Source organism: Anser cygnoides, chromosome 21 (genome assembly GCF_040182565.1).
Source record: "Anser cygnoides isolate HZ-2024a breed goose chromosome 21, Taihu_goose_T2T_genome, whole genome shotgun sequence".
Lineage (NCBI taxonomy): Eukaryota > Metazoa > Chordata > Aves > Anseriformes > Anatidae > Anser > Anser cygnoides.
Window position 1 is genome coordinate 8,406,207 of NC_089893.1, and position 19,213 is coordinate 8,425,419.

The window sequence follows — 19,213 nt, forward strand, 5'->3', positions numbered from 1 at the left end:
ATGGCAGGCATCAAAAGATATAAACTGCTTCAGCCACCTAAGTACTCTCTCTATTGATGGAGAAGGATGCGCGCCTCTACAAGAAAATGCATTCTTAGATACCTGTATTAGATTGAGAAGAAACGCGTTCCTAACTTGAGGGAATTTGAAGAATTAACTTAGAGATGTAATTTTTATGTGTGTATAGGTAAATTGGATTATTCTGGGCTTAAATCACTCAATCCCTTAACAATGAGATGCAAAGGCTCTACCAAAGGACTGAGAAATACTAGAGATGCACATTTCTTCAAGCTCCAAGATCACAGCAATGCAGAGAGAGTAGCAGCATCTTTACTGCAAAGAGTTAACTCCTGCAGTCCCTCTGCAAAGATTTCAGACGGACTCCTGGTTCCAGCTCAGATCTAGGAAGGAAACCCTAAGCAAGGGTACATACATCTAATACACCGCAGACCAAATAAATCAAACTGCAAAGGGTTCTGCAGAATAAGGAAGGTATTAAAGACCTCCTCCAGTGTGGTTCCAAGACCACGCAGCCCATATAAAACAAAGGCATGATCCTCAAGTAGTCAAGACACTTCTGTTGGCCTTATACTACTGGGATGGGGCAAGAGACTCATTGATTTATTGATAGATTGCTGATAGTAACAACAGCTTCTTTGGGTAGTATTACACTGCTTTTCCTAAATTCAGCAACTCAACCCTTCTGCTGTATTTTTCAAATCCACCTAGCAGCCACTCCTCTGCCTTTCACACAGAATATATAAACTGAGCCACAACGTTAATGAGCCATTGCATATAGATGAGCTGGCAACCAGTCTGAGCTGACACGGCCACACATAAAAGCCAAGGAGGGCCTTGGGCTGGCTTCCCTTGGTAGAGAAGCTCTTGGACCAAAGTCCTGTGGGAATTACATGGTCTAGGGGATACAGGAAGCCGGGCAGCTTTTTCTCCCACCTCCCTTCTGCAGTCACCTTTACTGCTTAACGCCAAGGTAAGAGGCTTAGTGCTACAGTATTTTCTTGAAAGCTGCCAGTGACACCAGGCTGGAAGGGCCTTGAAGTATGGCTATGCAACAGACTACAGTGGGATAAGCTGATACGAGTTAGCTGCAAATTAGCTATTGTGGTAATAGCCAGTATTGTTATTTTAACCCTGTATTAGTATCAGACAGCCTGTCTTGACCTCGTAGTTACTAAAAGGCTAAGTTCGTGCACCAGAACGGTTAACAAGAAATAGCTAACGATCTTTACAGCTAGACCGTAACTTCACTGTGTTTCAGTTTCAAGCTATAACTTACACATACCAGAAGTGCATTCAGATGCACTGTGAGATGCTCAGATGCTACAGTAATGAGTTTCTCAAAAGTACTGTTAAAAAAAAAAACCACCCTTAAATTCTCTCCCATTTGGGGCATGACAACATGTAGTGCATGGTTGACTTCCATAGTCTCATAGTCGATTACTTTTCTCAACTCATATAAACATCAACAGGGAAAAAGAAAAAACTGCATATGTGTTAGTAATAAATTTAAAAATCAGGACATACCACTTAAGGGTTGACTTGTCAGAAAATGGTAATTAAAGTGTTCCAGCTGACAGTGCCCCTTTAATGAATTATTAGTTATGTTCTCTGAGAACATTTGATGAAAGACACCGTAAAAGTTCTTACTTAAACAAACCAATTTTCTGCATGATGCAACTTCACTGCACAAGAGGGTAAAAATCTCCATTACAGAATCAAACTAGAAAATAACCCAGTAATGGTTTGAATGATCAGGAAGTAACAGGTGCCCCTTCTGCTCTGATCGCCTCTATGTCCTGCACCACAAACTTTTTCGATAGGTGCTTATCTAATATTTGCCACTGTTTCCTTAAATTCTGTTAAAAAACTTATTAAAGTGCAGCAGAAGTTTAGGTCCTCAGCTGCTAACTGTTAATAAGCATTATGCATAGGTACCATAGTGACTAACCAACTCAGTTTTAACACAGGTACAGCAATGCCCAGGGACTGATCCTTTTCATCTAATACCCAGTCACAGGAGAGGCTTCCGAACAGCAATACGTGCATTACACAAACGTCAAAATAGCCCACTTGTGCTGGGCAGTGGCAGCAAGTTCTTTCTCCTTGCATGCAGAGTCTTATAGGTGCTTTTGCGTAAGAGCCTCAGCCCAAGCCAATACATCTGATTAACCATAATTTGCTGTAGTGCATACCAGCACAGTTCAAGCTGCTGGACCCTGACCCTGCTTTGCAGTGCTCCTCATTGAGGACGGGGGAGCTGAACAAGGCACAAAACATAGGGGTGAGGAGGGGTGCGCTTGAAATGGTTGAACAGTGGGCATCTCTTCCCCTCTTGGATTGGTCTCAAGTTGAAAAGCTGATGGCAAGTAGTTGGGAGTCAGTCTGTGAGAACTTGGAAGCACAGCCTTTGTTAGTGGAAGCAATGTGTGGAGTGGGGAAAGAGGAGGGCAAAAGGGCACTAAGTCTTTAATCATGGATTTTATTTGGGTGTGAAGAAGGAGGAGGGCTGGGGGTGGTACATAAGCTTGGGAATGTGGTAAAGAAAGGGGAAGGTATGGGTTATACTGCATATAAATGCCAAAGGAAAAGGAACTGGGTAACTGATATACATAGAAAAGTTTGTTTGGTTAGGTCAGAGATCAGCAAGACTCTCTGGCCTTAATTACTTTTGTTATCTTAAGCATTTTTTTTAATACTCCATTCACTTTCAAAATATGTATTCTCACCTTCCCTGGTTTTCCCAGGAATCTTTCAGAGTATCTGGGACAGAGAAGACAGGCTCCAGTACCTGACTTGTCATGTGAGATTAGGTTCTTCAAAGCTTTTCCTAAACATTTACCCACTAGGCTAACTAAATATGAACAAAAGGGACAATTACTAAAACTGAATACAGGTATAATTCATCTAATTTCAACGGAATCAGTCCAGTGTAAAATTGGCTCAAAGCTGTGAATCAGGACCAATGAAGCACTTAATTCTTTCCCTTCTCATTTTTTAGGCCTTTCTTTTTGTTCTGGTGATGTCGCATCAGTGTTCTTTGTGCCACTAATCTTTTAGCCTGCTTTGAAACACCTACAATTCAGTTTCTTTTGGTTCAGATCACTAATGGGAATTTTAAAGTAGTGCTTACCTTAAACCAATTCAGCAGCCTAAAATTCCCACTAGTGTCAAATCCAGATCCCCTCAGGGGACACTAAAGCTCCCTGCTTATTACTTCCCTCTTCAAAGGGGAAGCAGCCAGCCAACTTTTGTTTTTGACCTCCCCAAGCTCTCCAAGCTCTCTCGCAGTATGGTAGAAGCAATGGACAGGATTTCCTGTATTGGCTCCCACTCTCTTGCCTCTCAGACCTGTCTACCCCAAGACCTTCTGTGTCAATACGCTATTTTCAGAAACCAGAAGCTCCCACCCCATGTGCACCCTGCAGACAGTGCACCATAAATGCAGGAGGTGGCTCACAATGCAAGTTCCTAAGAACCTTCTTTGACCTTTCCTGAAAAGCGCTTGTTGATGCTACTGTTTTCTCTAGATCGCTTTCCATTATCACACTCATGCTTGATGTCTTATGCCCCAGTGATATTTATCTTGGCATCTGTTCATCTGGCTTAACCACCAGCCCTAGTAACAACAGGCAAATTGCATTGCTACCAACCACAGGCTACTCTTGGTTTCAGAACCTTCCAAGGCATTTAAGTGAGTTTTGACATGTGCAGGAGCAGCAGGCGACCCCCCCTCAACTTTCAGCCACCCTTTGGCAGGGGGTAACGAGACAGGTAGCAGAAAGAGGCTCTCATGCCTCATTTCCTTTCACCAAGTTTCTTGCTGGTTTCCAGCTCCATCCAGATCTGTCTGCCCTTGACTGTTCCAGGAGAAATGTAACAGAGAACAGTTCTGGGAATTCACATTTCTTGGCAGAAGTTCTGTGGACCCCCCCTAATGGCTGGTAAGCGGTGATATTCTGGGGTAAATGGGTGGTCCTTGAAGGGGCGTCATAGTGGAAAGCACTTTCCAGCCATGCAGTTTGAGCATCCTGTACCTGAAAGCTACTAATGGCCTCTTGTGTTTCAAGTGTAATCAGCAGCTCATCGTCACGCTAAGGTACATCCTTACATCTCTGGACTACAGTGGGAATGAGGGAGTTTGGCAGAAGGATGCGGCTTTACCCTCCTTTACATACAATCACAAGACAAAGCAAAGTTGCTACAGAAGTCCCAGGCATCTGTTCCTTCAGCAGCACAGCCCAACAAAAGATGTACTAGCACTATATAGCCTGAGGCTCTGTTTCTTGTCTGCAAAACAGGCTTGTGGTTTGGCGGGCATATTGGAGAAGGAGCTTAACAGCTGAGATTCACACTCTTTTGTTAGTTCACCCTGAATATCTTTACAAGCTTTTTCTACAGAACAGGTAACTTGGACCACATTCAGCCTGTGGGCGGCTGATAAGTTTGCACATGCCATACTGAGTGCTCACAGAGATAAGATAGTTTTATTTGTTTCTTGATTTCACAACACAGAGTTTTGATATGCAAATGTGCCTTCTCCACAGTATCCCACAATAAATGCAAGGTAATTTAAGCTGGCTCATACTTTAATAAACTCTCTCAACTGCCTTCTGTGCTTCTGTGTAGGGAGAAGTGTTCACAGGGTAATCATGAAGCAGATAACAAACAGCGAAATATTTCCTGTTTGAAGCCCTAGAGCTTTCTGTCCCAAAGAGAAAAACAGGGAATTATAGAAGAGACGTTCACCACATAGATACAGCTGCTGCAATCTGAACAGCTACTGTGTGTGGGAGTAAGGTCAAGAGATAAGGGAGTTGACCTTACTTCCTTCATTCACCTGAAATTTGGATATTATATCTAAACTTGTCACCCAGGATGTCCACACAACCTGGTGGTGTGCAGGTGAGATGAGATGCTGTATAGAACAGCTCTTCCAGTCCTCTTACACTCCAGCTCTGGTATCCCAGATCAGCTGCCTGGGCTTTCCTAAAACTTTGAGGGGTAAAGTGAGGTGAAATCAATCCTTCATTGGATTTACACCATTTTGCTAGGACTATGGAAATCTCAAATCACATCCCAAGGTCTGCTTTGAATTCTATGTGATCTAGGACAACTGACACAAGATTTCTAAATGCTTGTTAGTAACTGAAATAACAGCCTTGTTTTTGGAAGTAACTTAGCCCTGTGTTCAAATTAGGCACTTAACAGAAATAGTTAGAATAGGAATCTTGGTACCTAGAGCTTGTGTAGCTGGAGAGTCAGCTATCTAAGTTTGACAGGAGTGACAAGATGGAAGAAATGTACCTTGAGGTGCCAGTTTTTGATGACTGGAGAGGAACTCTGAAGAATCTGAGCTACTAATGTAGGCTCTTCAATAAATTCCCTCAGGTCAGTGGAATGAATCCACACTGTAGAAAAGATTTTCAGTGAGACTTAAGCTCATAATGCAAGCAGGACAGATGCAAGATGTCTGTGCAGATTAAGCTATGCTTTCCACTGGAAAAGAGACAGTGGGTTATTTGTAAAGGGTATCTAAGAATGCAACATTCATCTCATGTCTGTCTGGTCTTGTCTGGAATATAATGACCTTCTGCTGGAAATGCAATAGATGTTGAACATTATGAGGCACAAAGAGCCACTGGGCACTTTGTTGATAGGATAATTTAGATACAAGACTTGCCCAGTGAGAGCACTCAAACTAAAGACTTTCATCTGCTTAGCACCTACTAATCAGCTTAATATTTGTCCATCTCAGAAAAACATTGTATATGCCCCTCTTTTCCCTCCTTACTGAGAATATTAAGATATTAGGCACACATAAGCTTTTCTTCTTATTATTCTGATAATAAATAAGTTTCTACCAATATGGCAATTGGGCATCTTCTATCTATGTATTCTCCTAAAACCTGAGCTCCATTAAAATACTGACAGTAAACTGATGTTCTTTGCAGTCACTGACTTCATCCACACGACATCCTAGTTTTACTTCCATATTATGAGTAGATGGGGAAACAGACACTAAGAGGAGAGCACTTGTCCCATAGTACACAACAAGAAGGGAAAAGCTGGAACTAGGCTCAAATATTTGGACTCCTCAGGGAATATTTTAACACTTGATTATGCTTCCTAGGTGCTGTAGCCAGAAGCCTTCTTATTAGGACAGATCAACTTGCTTTATGGGTTGAGACACAATATATTTGCTAAGTTTACTCTTTACTGTGAAATAACAAAGAATAGAATGTGCTGAATACTAGTCTCTGACCTTGGTAATAAGTTGATTTAATTGGATTTGATTTTTCAAATGTAGCATCTTAAGTCAGCCATAAACTCTGGAATTAGCATATCACATCTCAACACAGGAAAGATTTTAAAGTAGCATAAGGAGATGAAGTCCATGCCCAATGAATTTCAAATTACACTGAGGATGAACTCAGCCATACGCATGTTAAACTAAAATTGTGCAGACTCTGAGTGCATCAAGCAAAGTTATTAGTGGCTTACATTTGCTATTAAGAATGCGAAGTAGCTATTTTGTACCCAGCTTGTTCATATGTCTCTTCACATCAATGACCCATGTGATGGGTCAATAATTCACTCAATGTGCACTGAAAGCCAGAAATGTCTTGCAAGTCAATTACACTTATATAAATAATTAGGAACACAAAAGTAACTGAAGGGTTGGAACAGAAAAAGCTGTACTGGCGAAACCCAGAAACCCTGCATACCCCAGGGACAGCAGACTGTCTGTCTTTAGATTTGCAGCTGGTGTACCCCAATACCTTCAAAAGGCACTGTGCATGCCCCTGAAAGCAGAAATTAGCTTGAAAGGGACATTTTGGAGTTTTAGTATTTCAAGGAATAATCAGCTTTCTTCTGTAACTAAAAGTTGTTTGCTTTCTGCAGGAGATGTGGAAAAAAAAGTAGAATATTAGGCAAATAGCTGCCATCTGAGATTTGATTCTCAAAACTTGCTCCTGAAATGTTCAGCTTTAATGGCATTCAATTGTAGTAAGTCACAAGAACATTTTAACCAATCCATTAGGCACAGGTGGGCTCTGGCTCTCTAATTCAGACAGACAAAACTTGCTTCAGCAAACCTCATATTAAAGAGCACAAAATGTCTTTGATACCTTTGACTGCAGCTGAAAATCTCACAAGTCAGACTTTTTCACAGTCCAGAACTTGTGACCACAAACTGATTTTAAAAGCCATGGCATTGGCTGCAGGACATGTTATATGTCCCTTCAAAAGGCACTGGAATGACTGCTGCCACCCACCTCAAGATGCAGCAGCCAAGCAGAGATGAGGGAAAAACTATTGAGATGAGACTGTAAGGGGACAAGATGCATCTAGACAGCTTGGTTGAACATCATAGAAATCAGACATCAGGAACCAGAGGTAGGACATAATCTGTCAATCAAAGTTTGCAGTGCTGCCAGCGCTTCTGATCAGAGCACTGAATGACGGAAAGAAATCTTCCAAACTACCGATGTCTGATACTCTTACTGTTGAACCTCAACTGATTAAACATGCAGCATCAGCCAGCAAGTGCCAATCTACCTTGCAGCTGCTGTGTGAGAGACTTGCAGGCGCAGTGAGCAGAAAAAGGAGTATGGCAGATCAGCAGGTAGGTGATCATGTGTTTCAGTAAGTGCAGAATGTCAGATGGGCAGATTACTCTACGACATTGCCATGAACTTCAGTGCCCTAAAGCTTTTTTTTTTTTTTTTTTGACTGCATGAGGGGCACATTCTGGTAGATAAGGGGAAAAAAGAACAGGTGTCCCACAGAATATTTGAGGCTTGTAGACAAATGCATGACTGATTACCTAACTTCAAGATTTCTAGGAAGACCTCCTATATGAGAGAGTCTAAACTATCCAAAAGGGTATAAGTGAATGCGCATCTCTTCAAAAATGCAATGAGCCATTTCCATTTTTAACAATTTTATGATCTCACTTGTTCGTTTCTTTGCTTTTTAGACACACAATAAGAAATGAGATGCTACATTGTCCCTCCTAGATGCTCCCATTCCCTTTTACCAGCTGTAGCCCACCTGACTGATTACAGGAATCAGGGTCTCTTTTTATCCTTCTGGGATAAAACAGTAAGTTCAAGGAAAAATTCCTATTAATGGAGAGCAAGTCTGGAATGATACTCCTCTGATAAATCTACTGGAAAACTTCTGAATGGCACTTCTGAATGTCAGACAGGCCACAGCCATTCAGAGGGTCCTAACACATGCTCATGAAGGAAGTAGTCTGCTAATATTTTTGCCTAAGAGAAACTATGATCCTTGGCACAGAAACTCAAGAAACCAGGAGAACTGGATTACAAAACAATGCAAAATAAAATCAATTAGCAGAGAAAAGGAACAAATAGATGGAAAAGTAGTAAAAGAACTAATAGTAGAAAAAAAACTCTCATAAAATATACGTGGGTTTCACTTATGAGAATACTAGTTACCAAAGGAAGGGGAATGAGAGGTTCTAAATATTAAGCCTTATAGAATTTGTGCTGCAATGTAGCAAGTCTGTAATGTCTGGCAACTGATTTGTGCGGACTGAAAACTACTATACACACAGTTCAGTGATATAAATTTTCCAAGGAGAAAGATACACAAGAACACACACTTTCATCTTGAGAAAAGACCTTCCTCACTTTGTTCTTTATCTTAAGAAAGCAATAGAAAAAAGTATGAAAGAGCTGCCCTCTCCATGGAAAAAATAGCAATAATTTGTATTCATAGTGCACCATTGCTCCTGAAAGATCCAAAAATACTTTATAAATGACAGCTGTGTTCAGGGATCATTTCAGTTACTACTGAAGCAACATGCTGTTCAGTACAGGAAATCCGAAAGTTGCTTTGTAATAACATAACAGTCTACAGCATGAAAAAAAACAGTATCAGTACTAAAATAGCTTTGCAGTTGCACATAAAGTAGTGGAATTACTGTTATTTCCTTTGCAGACAAGGAAAATGAGTTAGAAAGCAATGGAAACAGTCTGAGACCACACATTCAGGACTACAGATTAAAAACTGCCTATTTCCAGACCAATGAATCCAACTTTCTTCTCTTCACATCCTTAACCATTTAGGTGGAACTGCAGGCTACTGCTGCAGAATGCAGCTACCATCTATCACATCATCTGGTACATCTCCAATTTCTTTTTTTCCTCACAATCTCGCCATCTGAGAAATGCCTGAGGCTGAGGCTCCCAATGGCAACCTTGCAAAGCAGGGATTTGAATTTGGTTTACCAAGATCAAGGTTGCAGCTATTCTGCTGTGGTTAGGTTGACAGTTTAGCAATGTTAAAGTCACCTTGCTAGCCACAAAAGATCGGGACGCTAAGTTTACAGCCTAGCTAAGGTAAGGACTGCAGTAGGACAGTGTTCTTAAAGCTATATGAAAATATTCCCGACTGCTGACTGGGACAGCCACCCACTGCACTGTTCACCCTGTTTCTATAAGCAGCTGAAAGATTGCAGCAGAGCAACAACACTGCAGTGTGCAGTTCATACCATGAGTTGCAAACATTTGGTTGAAGCACCGATAAGCCGTGTGCAGTCTTTGTCACCAAAACACAGAGGCAGAATTTAACTCTTCCTACTGCAGTATAATCCAGGTTAGGTGCTCATTTGCCTTTCTCTTATCTTCCTCAGGTTCACACAGAAGGAGTGTTACAGGTCTGGCAAATAGTAAATCCAGTCCTGTCTCTAAGGCTGACTGAGCATGCCGTGTGTGACCACACAGCAGGGCACGCAAGGCTGTTGCAGCCTGTTCTGAGTATTCTCTTACCGCAGCTCTACTCAAATTAGCTATACCCTGTGATGTGAACTACTGTGAGAAAACTTGGTATCATGGCAACATTTGATTTCTTGCTTTTCTTTAGTGCTGTGCAGAGTGCAAAGAGAGCAACTTCATGCTTTTCTTGTGCACTGAGTAAGCAAGAGCCTTCTTCCAACCATGCTGGGAGCTGTTGTAACAATGCCAAATATTTTCTCTCGGTTCTAGGTCCTTCTGTCATTATTTTCAGTCATACCCATTGCTAGGTCTTTTTTGGGGTGGTACAGAGCCACTATCAATTTAAATTCACCAACACGTTGGACAGAAAGAGTTTATGTGAATGGAAGCTCTGAAATGACAGGGTAATGCTGAGATACCTTGAGATTAGATGCCAAATCAGGGTCAGAACTGTCACGGTGTTCAAAGGTGGTCTTGCCTTGGGTAGCGGCCGTCTTCTAGCTGTGTGGCTGATGCCTGAGTCAGCTGCCTCTCAGCCTTCAGGGCATTTGCGGAAAGCCCTTTCAGTGCACCGAGCTGATGACTGAGACTTGACATTGCCAATCTGCAGAAACAAATTGTAAGTTAATGATTCAACCCCTTTAATAATTCAGCAAAGAATAACAAAACGAGAGCGCGCGCAGAATTGACTCACATGACTGTGTCCATTTTCCCCGTGACTTTTATAGGTGGTGTTTATGCTGTACAGCCTTCCCAGCACACACATTACTGCAATAAGCTCTGTGGTTACAGATTGCGTCTACTCAGTCACCCAGGTGAGGCTTATTACAGCCTCCATCCCCACACCTTTGGAGTGTAATGCCTTTTTCTGGCAACAAAAAAGAAAAGTGACTGGACAAAACTTGCCTTTCTCCTTTGAAAAATTTATCAGAAAGCAAAATATTTTATTTTCAAGATTTTTTCAGTAAATCAGTAAGTAGAATACTCAACTAGCATAACACTGGTTGTGTTAAAGCCCCAATTTTTTCTTTTGCAACTGCAATGACACATCACACACAAAAACACTGCAAGGAGAATCTTTTTCTTTTGACCAAAGAGAAGTCCCAAAAGATATAATTTGCTTGAGAAATAATTTCTCCCAGAGAGCCACTTCCTGCTGAAAAATTAATGTTTTCAGTGAAAACCTAATTGTCTGAAAATAGAAATAGTTCTGTTGGGAAATCCTGCTACATGGTAAAGACAGCTTAGCTCCCAGTTCTCTCTTCTCCAGAGGCAAGATACCCAGCATGAGTGCATATCTCACGACATATCCTGAGGGCGAAGTGGATCATCTGCAACATGGGAATTCTCTGTCATAGTAGAAGGTGCTATGGGAGATGCAGTCTAGCTGAGAAATTAGTCTGGCACTGCAAAAATATATAATCAAATAATGAAGTTTCCTTTAGTCCTTATGAAGAGATCATTGCTAGAATGCGCTGGCAAATGTTTTTGTCTAGACAGCTGTTTTACAAGCGCCATGTTTCCAGTAAGTGGCAGAAAGGGAGTATCTGTGGGCCAGGGCTGGCCTCTTGCCTCCGTGGCTCCTAAGGCAGGAAGAAATGCTGCTTTTGTATGTTTACCCAAGCCTCGATGGTGTTTGCATATGTGACATATGCTCTCCATGCAGCTGAACTCTTCAGGCTCTCTCCCTCAGTAAATGCAGCCATGGATTAACTTTGTGTGCAGCACTAAGTACCATAACATTAATTGCTAACAGTGACAGTACTGGCCTTACTGCTGTAAACCTTTTATTTGTACACCTGAAGTGTGTTAACCTTTGCGGACCCCAAACAGTCCAAGCCTCCAAGAAAGTAAGATTTCTCAAGTGCCTGTTGTTGTGGTGCATGTTCTTTCATCTACTCATTTGCCTGTGTTCTCATCTATGAATTGTTCTTTCAAGTCAGCTTTGTGAGGGGAAACTGCCGCCTGTCTTTTCAAGCAACGTGCAGCAGGCATAGTGTGAGCAACGTTTCTGGATGCAGGCAGCTACCGTGCGTTATCACTGACGCCTCAGTGAAAGGTACGGCTCCAAGGCACGTTCATGTGAGTGGCACTAGGTGTGCTCAGCAGAACAAAGCAGAGAGCAAACTCCATAAAGCAAGCACGAAGCAGAATGAGAAGGAAGATCCAGTTAAGGTAGTGGGTTAGAAACCCCTACTGTAACCGGCTGGCAAGGCATTACAGCCGTCTTCCTGAAGTCTCTTAGTCCCTTATGTAATGATGGTTCCTGGAGAGTCCATACACCCCATACATCAGTCCATGCAGGTTTCCTTCCCTTAAAAACCGGGACATGGGGGAAGCAAGGGAGGAGACGACACATGTACTTGTGCTATCACTGCCAGCGGTGGCTGGAACACTCCCAGTTCACCCAGTTTGAATGACAGAAGGATGAACCTTTCTTCCCCTCTGACTACAGAGGATAGGTTGGGCACTTAAGCGGACTCACATAAAGCTGGATAGATCATACCTATGTGTTTACAGTAATCTGAGACAAAAGGTACCTGTTCTAGAGATATTTCATACTCACAGTGATTACAGAAAATGCACAGCCCACAGGTAGGTAGGTACCACCTTGCCTCTCTTGCTTAAAAACAGCCATCACTGGAATGGGAAAGGGCGGCTCTAACATGTTGTAGTAACTCTGCTTGGCAGGAGAGGGGACAAGGCAGTGGATAAAATCCTTTGGTGTACCCACTAGAAATTCCAGTTGGATTTTAGGTTAGCAAAACATAGTCACTTGGAGCGGGGCTGTGCCAAGACTCCCAGTTAGCATGCTGCACCAGACTGAAGGATCACGTCTCCCAGGTGTAACTGGAATTTCAGTCAATGCTTCGGAAGTACAGCCACGGTGTTCAGTGCTCAGATCTGATATCAGGAATAAATACCTAACAATGACATTGCCAAGTCCAAGAAGAAAGCTTGCCTGTGTCATTTTGACAGTACCAGCATTTCTGGTCCCTTTGTTAACATGTCTGTCATAGATCAAGTGGGCACAGAGGATGGTGTAAATCAGATTCTTTTTAGAAAAATCCTTAGGGCTGAATGTAACTGGCTGCTGTAGGCAAGGTTATATTCTTTTTATACTTACAATTGATTCAATTCAAGGCCAGCTCTCTTTGGCAGTCCTTGATTCTGATATAATTTTGATAGAAGCAGTGAGACAGGGAGTTGGGATACTGCTACTGCCCTCCCATCCCAGCAGGCAAATTCCGGCTCTAGTCAGGGCATCTACTGAAAAGCAAATGAGCTGTACTCTCTAAAATTCTCAGTAGTAAAGCAGTCAGCAGAAAATACACAATGAGACTAAGTGTTGTGGTTGGCTTTTCTAGTAAAAAAAAAAAGGGATTTTATAATGTATTAGGAACTGGATATTTCACGTACTTTGTTCAGAGAAAGTTCAACATAAAGAAACTATGCAAAGGACTGAAAGAAGACCCAATTTTTGAAAAGACCAAAATGGGACTGAAAAAACAACCCTTTAACTTTGTTATCGCCCTTTCTTCTGCCAAAGCTCAATAGAACTTCATCTGAATCCCTAATAAAAATGTATTTCTATCAAAAGTTGCAAGTTCAGTGGGCTGCTTTTCATTTATGCTGTCTCCCCCTAATGATTAGTCTCTGTCAACTTTGCTCATACATCCATTGCTGAGGGAAGAAATATATTTGAAGCTATGGGTATCAAAACTTCAGTGAAATAATAGGTGACAAAGCATTGTTCTTGTCCGACCTCCATCAAGCCTCAAACACCTTCCCTTTCCTTCACTCACTGATCTCCACCAGTGCTGCACGTGACTGAGATTAAAGCCATTTCCCCGGATTTCCAGCATTGCACTCAGGACTTACCCAAAGATCAGTTAAAGCTCCTGGTCATTATCCCCTGCGTTCAAAATTTTTCAAAACAAAACAACTGAAAACAAGCAGGAGTGAAGAGGACCACTCAGTTACATTTCGGGGTGAGCGGAGGAGCTCCAGCCGGTATGTAGCAATCAGGAACTCTATGGCTCTTGTTACCTACTTGCAGGAATATAGGTGGAGGAAAAGCAGAAATGCATCTCTAAAGAACTAACTTTCTTAGCATTTATAAATTACTCTGGGTAGAGGGAATAGGTTAGTTAGGAAAGATCAGGAATGTGAGAACGGAAATCTAAAAGTTTCTGCTTATGCCAGTGATCTCTGTGAAATAGGAGACTGCAACAGCAAAGTGGAGACTCCTTGTTTTTGTAGCTGACCTTGACCTGTCATCTGTAGTCAGAGTGGTTCTATTGGTAAACGTCCCATCGCTTAATACAAGCGGTGCCGTGCACCTTCTATAAACGTATTATGCCGGGGGACAGCAACAACATTGCTAACTCCTACAGCAAGACATTCCACATGCAGAACAGACTGCAATACCCCATTTATTTGGGCCCAGCAGGAAACATATTCTGGTAAATATTAGCTAAGACATAGTTGGGTTACTTTGCTGATTTTAACTGAAAGGACCGAGTGCTATATTATATAACTTGCCTTATATAATCTCCTCTAGACAGTCTGCGATACACTTGCAGCATGCTTTTATACAGGAGGGAATTTTTGTCTTGCTGAAGAGAATCAACACATTTCAGTTGTGTGGGGGAGCAAGAAAGATTTGATGAAGGGACAATTCCTTTGTCATCCTGCCTGAAGAAGGGTGTAATTCTTCAGACTTTTATCTTTTTGGGGGTAGCTAAAACAGGGCTTGTAAAACAGTCTGAGGACAGCATGTAGGGTTTAAAGAGGCAGGAAAAGAATGGTAGAGCTGGGGATCTATTTTCAAGGCTGCAGTCTGGACCATGCTGATTAGCTTGTTGTCATCATCTCTTCTGTGATTGTTATCTGTCGATTTGTATGTCCAGATCCCCATCAAATTTTGAAAGATTTCTAGTGAGGGCTGAATCAGACCTACCAGAATCGTGGTAACGATTTGTCACAAACCTACGTGGAAAGATGGCTAGATTAGAAACCCATTTTTTCCCCCAGATTTCTCTCCTCCACACTTGTTCAGTAGGATTAGGAGCTGACCTATGCCAAAAGCATGCACACGCAGCATAAGATGCACAGGGTGTGGCATCTGGGCACCTCGCGCTGCCTCTGTTCAGATACTGACAGTCAGTGTCCGCACTGCTGCCAAAGAGGATGAAATGAATAGCAATGACAGCTGAAGCTGCACGTTTCCACACACCGGGGAGTTAAACACTGGGACATTTCTGGGAATGGTGTGTTGCACATTAATGTTTTTTTCTTTTGCTCAAACTATGCATTAACATGAACACATTAATAGCGTGTCAAGAAAATAAAACTTGAGGATTGTTTAGAAAGTGACCTCATTCTCCCCCTTCCTCGGGTACCTGCTTAAAGTTTAACCTTTGTCAGCTACATTCACAACCAATAAATTAGCGGCAAAAGTTTTAAACAGTGAAAAGCTACATTACAAGCGACCTTCATTTTTGTCATCCTGAATTTAATAAGCAGAGAAAGGTGGTTTCACTGTAAGTGCAGAAAAAAGGCAGCTATATAGGACAGGAACAATTCATTCTCAGGGCTGTTAATACAAGCAAGGACATCAAATCACAGAATTTACTTCTGGCTTTACAAAATAATTAATTTTTACTTACTGATAATATTTTCCCTTTGCTACTGATTATGGTATCAAAAGGTAATCTATGGTCCCCATAACCATAACGTCTAATGGAAAGACTTGTTTTAGCCAGCTAAAACATTAGGCAGCTTCTCCAAGTCAATCTAGATGCCTCCAGAGTAAATGAAAAAAAGATTTGCCAAAGAGCAGCTCATTACTTTGTAAGTGTGGAGACAAGACAAGCGGCTCCTCAGAGGGTTCATATTCTTCCTTTACTGGCAATTAGGAGTCAGCTGTACAACTGGCATAGGCAATTACCTAACATTTAAATGGCTGAATCTAAATAAGACAAATTTCACAGTAAACAACTCATGTCAACGTATGTAATCCACTGCATATTCCTATGGATTACTCCCATTCTGGATAGAGGATATCAAGGCTCGAGGCAGCTCAGCAGCTCTTCCCGCACATAATTCCCACTGAAATCAAGTGAAAATTGGGCAGTCGGTTTTACTATGGTTTGAGCCCAAGTGTTTTGCACCTAGCCAAGATGGAAGCCAGGGTGGGACAGTGATATGACGCAGGCTTTTGGGTTAGTAATGTAGCGTCTTCAGCTCGCTTCTCAAAAAGTATTTGTAAGTGTTCAGTGCCACCTTTTACTGGGAAGGGTAAAATGGCAGCAAAAAAACAAAAACAAAAACAAGCCAGTAGCAAACAATTACAAAGTTCCCAGCACCGCCTTATCTGAGATGCACTACTAAGTGCCACCTCTTTCTAAAGCAGGCAGCAGCCACAGTAGCTGCAGGTCCCTGAAACATTCGAGTCTCTGCACATGGCTGGGGACTTTATGCCCTTCCAGATGCGGTAAACTCAGAACATCCTTTGTGTGAGTCACCAGGGAGAATAGTTTCCCCTCAAGTTTTTAATTTGAGTTTTTTCTGAGCTGAAGCATTTTGCCCCCAAGAAATGAGATTACAGTACATAGTGAAATTCAGCTACACAAGAAGAATTTTGTTTAACAAAAGGCTAAATAAATAGGCATACAGGGTACATTTCCAGGGTGGCTTAGCTAATCTAACACATCTTCTCTGGCAAGAGAACACATTTTATGCTTGAAGGGTGATCAGCTCTGAAATGAATTATTTCTTCTAAGAACATTCCTAAGTTGTGGGTCAAAATCTGACCCCAGACCAGCCTGTGAACACAGCAGCCGCTAACTACAGTGGATCAACCTCACCCCACGTCTGCATGTCTGAATAACTCCAAACCTGGGAACTTTCCAAATGCAGGCTGATCCAAATTCCAGTCTGAACACATCTGTATTATTCTCCCCATCAATGACTCATATTGCCTGGGTCTCCTGTTAACATGGCCAGTCAAAGGACAAAATTAACAGGGACACACAGCTGCATTTTCCTTTAAGGGTGGATTTCAGAATCCGACCCTTTTAGTCTTAGCATTACCTTTGTGGTGAGAAAACATCCAACACCCCTGTTGCTGGAATATAATTATTTACTTTATTCTGACCTAATAGACCCAGATTTTGTGTTTCCAGAATTTGAAATTCACACCCTCAAACCCAATCTATAACTATGCTAAAAATAACCGCATTTGCCTGTCTTGATTAGATCTTCTGCACCCTCTATTATTTCTTCCTAAACTCACTGCCTGTGTCACATTCAGGGTCTCCTAATGCCAATGTATGCACACACATAATTCTTAGGTCCCACTTCATCTTCTAGAAAGCAGAAAAACCTCAAAACTCAGCCACTTCCCACCTGGTCTCCCAGTTCATGTCCACAATGAAGTCAGCTGCTTCTCTGTGCCTCTGCTTATTCAGCTGAGCAAGGGACAATGTTAACAGTTGACTGATTCAAAGTTTTGCGAGTTTACTGAGCAAGCCAAAATGATTATTTTTTTTTTTCTGGAATGCTCCTTAGGCAAGAATCTGTTAGTTTCCTCATATACTTACTGGAACTTTTCCCCAGTAGCAAAGGGAAAATATGCAAATGATGTAACTTTTTCCTAAGCAAGCGTCTTGAGACTTCGTCAGGCTTTACTTCTTGCCCGCAGGTAAATGAGACCTGCATTACCCATAATGTTTATTACTTCTCATTCTCCAGAGCACTATCAGCAGAGGGAATGTTCAACTACCTCCGGAAACGCTTTACCAGCCACATCACAGAGCGAAGCCGGCGAAGAGCAAGGCTTGTTTCTAAAGATGGAAGGTGCAACATAGAGTTTGGCAATGTAGAGCAGTCAAGGTTTGTCTTTTTGGTTGATATATGGACAACTATCCTGGATCTGAGGTGGAGATACAAAATGACTATCTTCATTTCAGCATTCTTAGGCAGCTGGTTTCTTTTTGGTCTCCTCTGGTATGTTGTGGCCTACATACACAAAGATCTTCCAGAATTCAACCCTTCCATAAATCACACCCCCTGTGTTGAGAATATCAATGGTCTGACTTCAGCTTTCCTGTTTTCCCTGGAGACCCAGGTAACCATTGGCTATGGCTTCAGATGTGTCACAGAACAATGTGTCACTGCCATTTTCCTGCTCATCTTCCAGTCTATCTTGGGGGTAATCATCAATTCCTTTATGTGCGGTGCCATCTTGGCCAAGATATCAAGGTCCAAAAACCGGGCTAAGACCATCACCTTCAGTAAGAATGCTGTCATCAGCAAACGTGGTGGGAAGCTCTGCCTCCTAATAAGGGTAGCAAACCTCAGGAAGAGTCTGCTAATTGGGAGCCACATCTATGGAAAACTCTTGAAGACCACCATCACCCCAGAAGGAGAGACAATCATTTTGGACCAGGTCAACATAGAATTTATAGTTGATGCTGGCAATGAGAATCTCTTCTTCATTTCCCCATTAACTATTTATCATATCATAGACAAGAACAGTCCATTCTTCCACACAGCAGCAGAAACCATTCTGCAGCAAGATTTTGAATTGGTGGTGTTTTTAGATGGCACTGTTGAAGCCACCAGTGCTACCTGTCAAGTGAGGACATCTTACATCCCAGAAGAGGTGCTCTGGGGTTATCGCTTTGCTCCCATCGTGTCCAAGACTAAAGAAGGGAAATACAGAGTAGACTTCCAGAACTTCAGCAAGACAGTGGCTGTGGAGACTCCACACTGTGCCTTCTGTCTCTACAATGAGAAAGAAGCTAAAGCCAAAGAGAAGAAAGGTTATGACAATCCTGGTTTTGTCTTGTCAGAAACCAGTGAAAGCAGTGACACAAAAATGTAGCTCCAAATAGTTACCAGACTGCACTTTTTTTCATAATGAATTCAATCTTGAGAAGATTAATAACTTAGTAAAACAGAAAAGAAACACGGATTTGTTTTAACTCTAAAACAGCATTCATCTTCTCATAAGCCTCAAATCAAAGAGGACCTGCACACCAGTGATCTCCAGAACACTATTTAACTATGCTATATATTTCATAGAATTTTTATTTTTATACCTATGGGACATTTTATGAAGCTGCTAAGTTGGAGTGTCCAACTAACCTAAGTTCCCAGAGGCATGGAGGTCTTAAAAAGCCTGAAAAGATGGAGAGAAACTTCAAATCATGCTAAAGATGCACAGATGTCAGAATGAGAACATGAAAAGAAGAGACAGAAGGTAAATATGAAAAAAATACAAAGGGACTTAGGAGCCAAAATCTCCAAAAAATGTATGTTTCTGGTTGCCAAAGTCCTCTGTGAAAGCAGACTCTTTGGCTCCATACCACTTGAGCACTTTCAAATATTTTCAAACAATCCCTTCTTTCTTTGAGGCTGGTACATCTACAGAAATG

General features: G+C 41.8%; 1 protein-coding gene across 1 annotated transcript; it reads left to right on the forward strand.

The window, feature by feature from the left end:
• The first annotated feature begins 869 nt into the window (after positions 1 to 869).
• Positions 870 to 18,772, forward strand: KCNJ1 (potassium inwardly rectifying channel subfamily J member 1). Its single transcript, XM_013188646.3, has 2 exons — positions 870 to 991; positions 17,526 to 18,772. The coding sequence occupies exon 2, from the start codon at positions 17,545 to 17,547 to the stop codon at positions 18,658 to 18,660; it is 1,116 nt and encodes a 371-aa protein (XP_013044100.2). The 5' UTR covers positions 870 to 991; positions 17,526 to 17,544; the 3' UTR covers positions 18,661 to 18,772.
• The last annotated feature ends 441 nt before the right edge of the window (positions 18,773 to 19,213 follow it).

Bases quoted from the DNA above. Each gene is read 5' to 3' on its own strand.
- KCNJ1 (XM_013188646.3), top strand. From the start codon at position 17,545: ATGTTCAACTACCTCCGGAAACGCTTTACCAGCCACATCACAGAGCGA.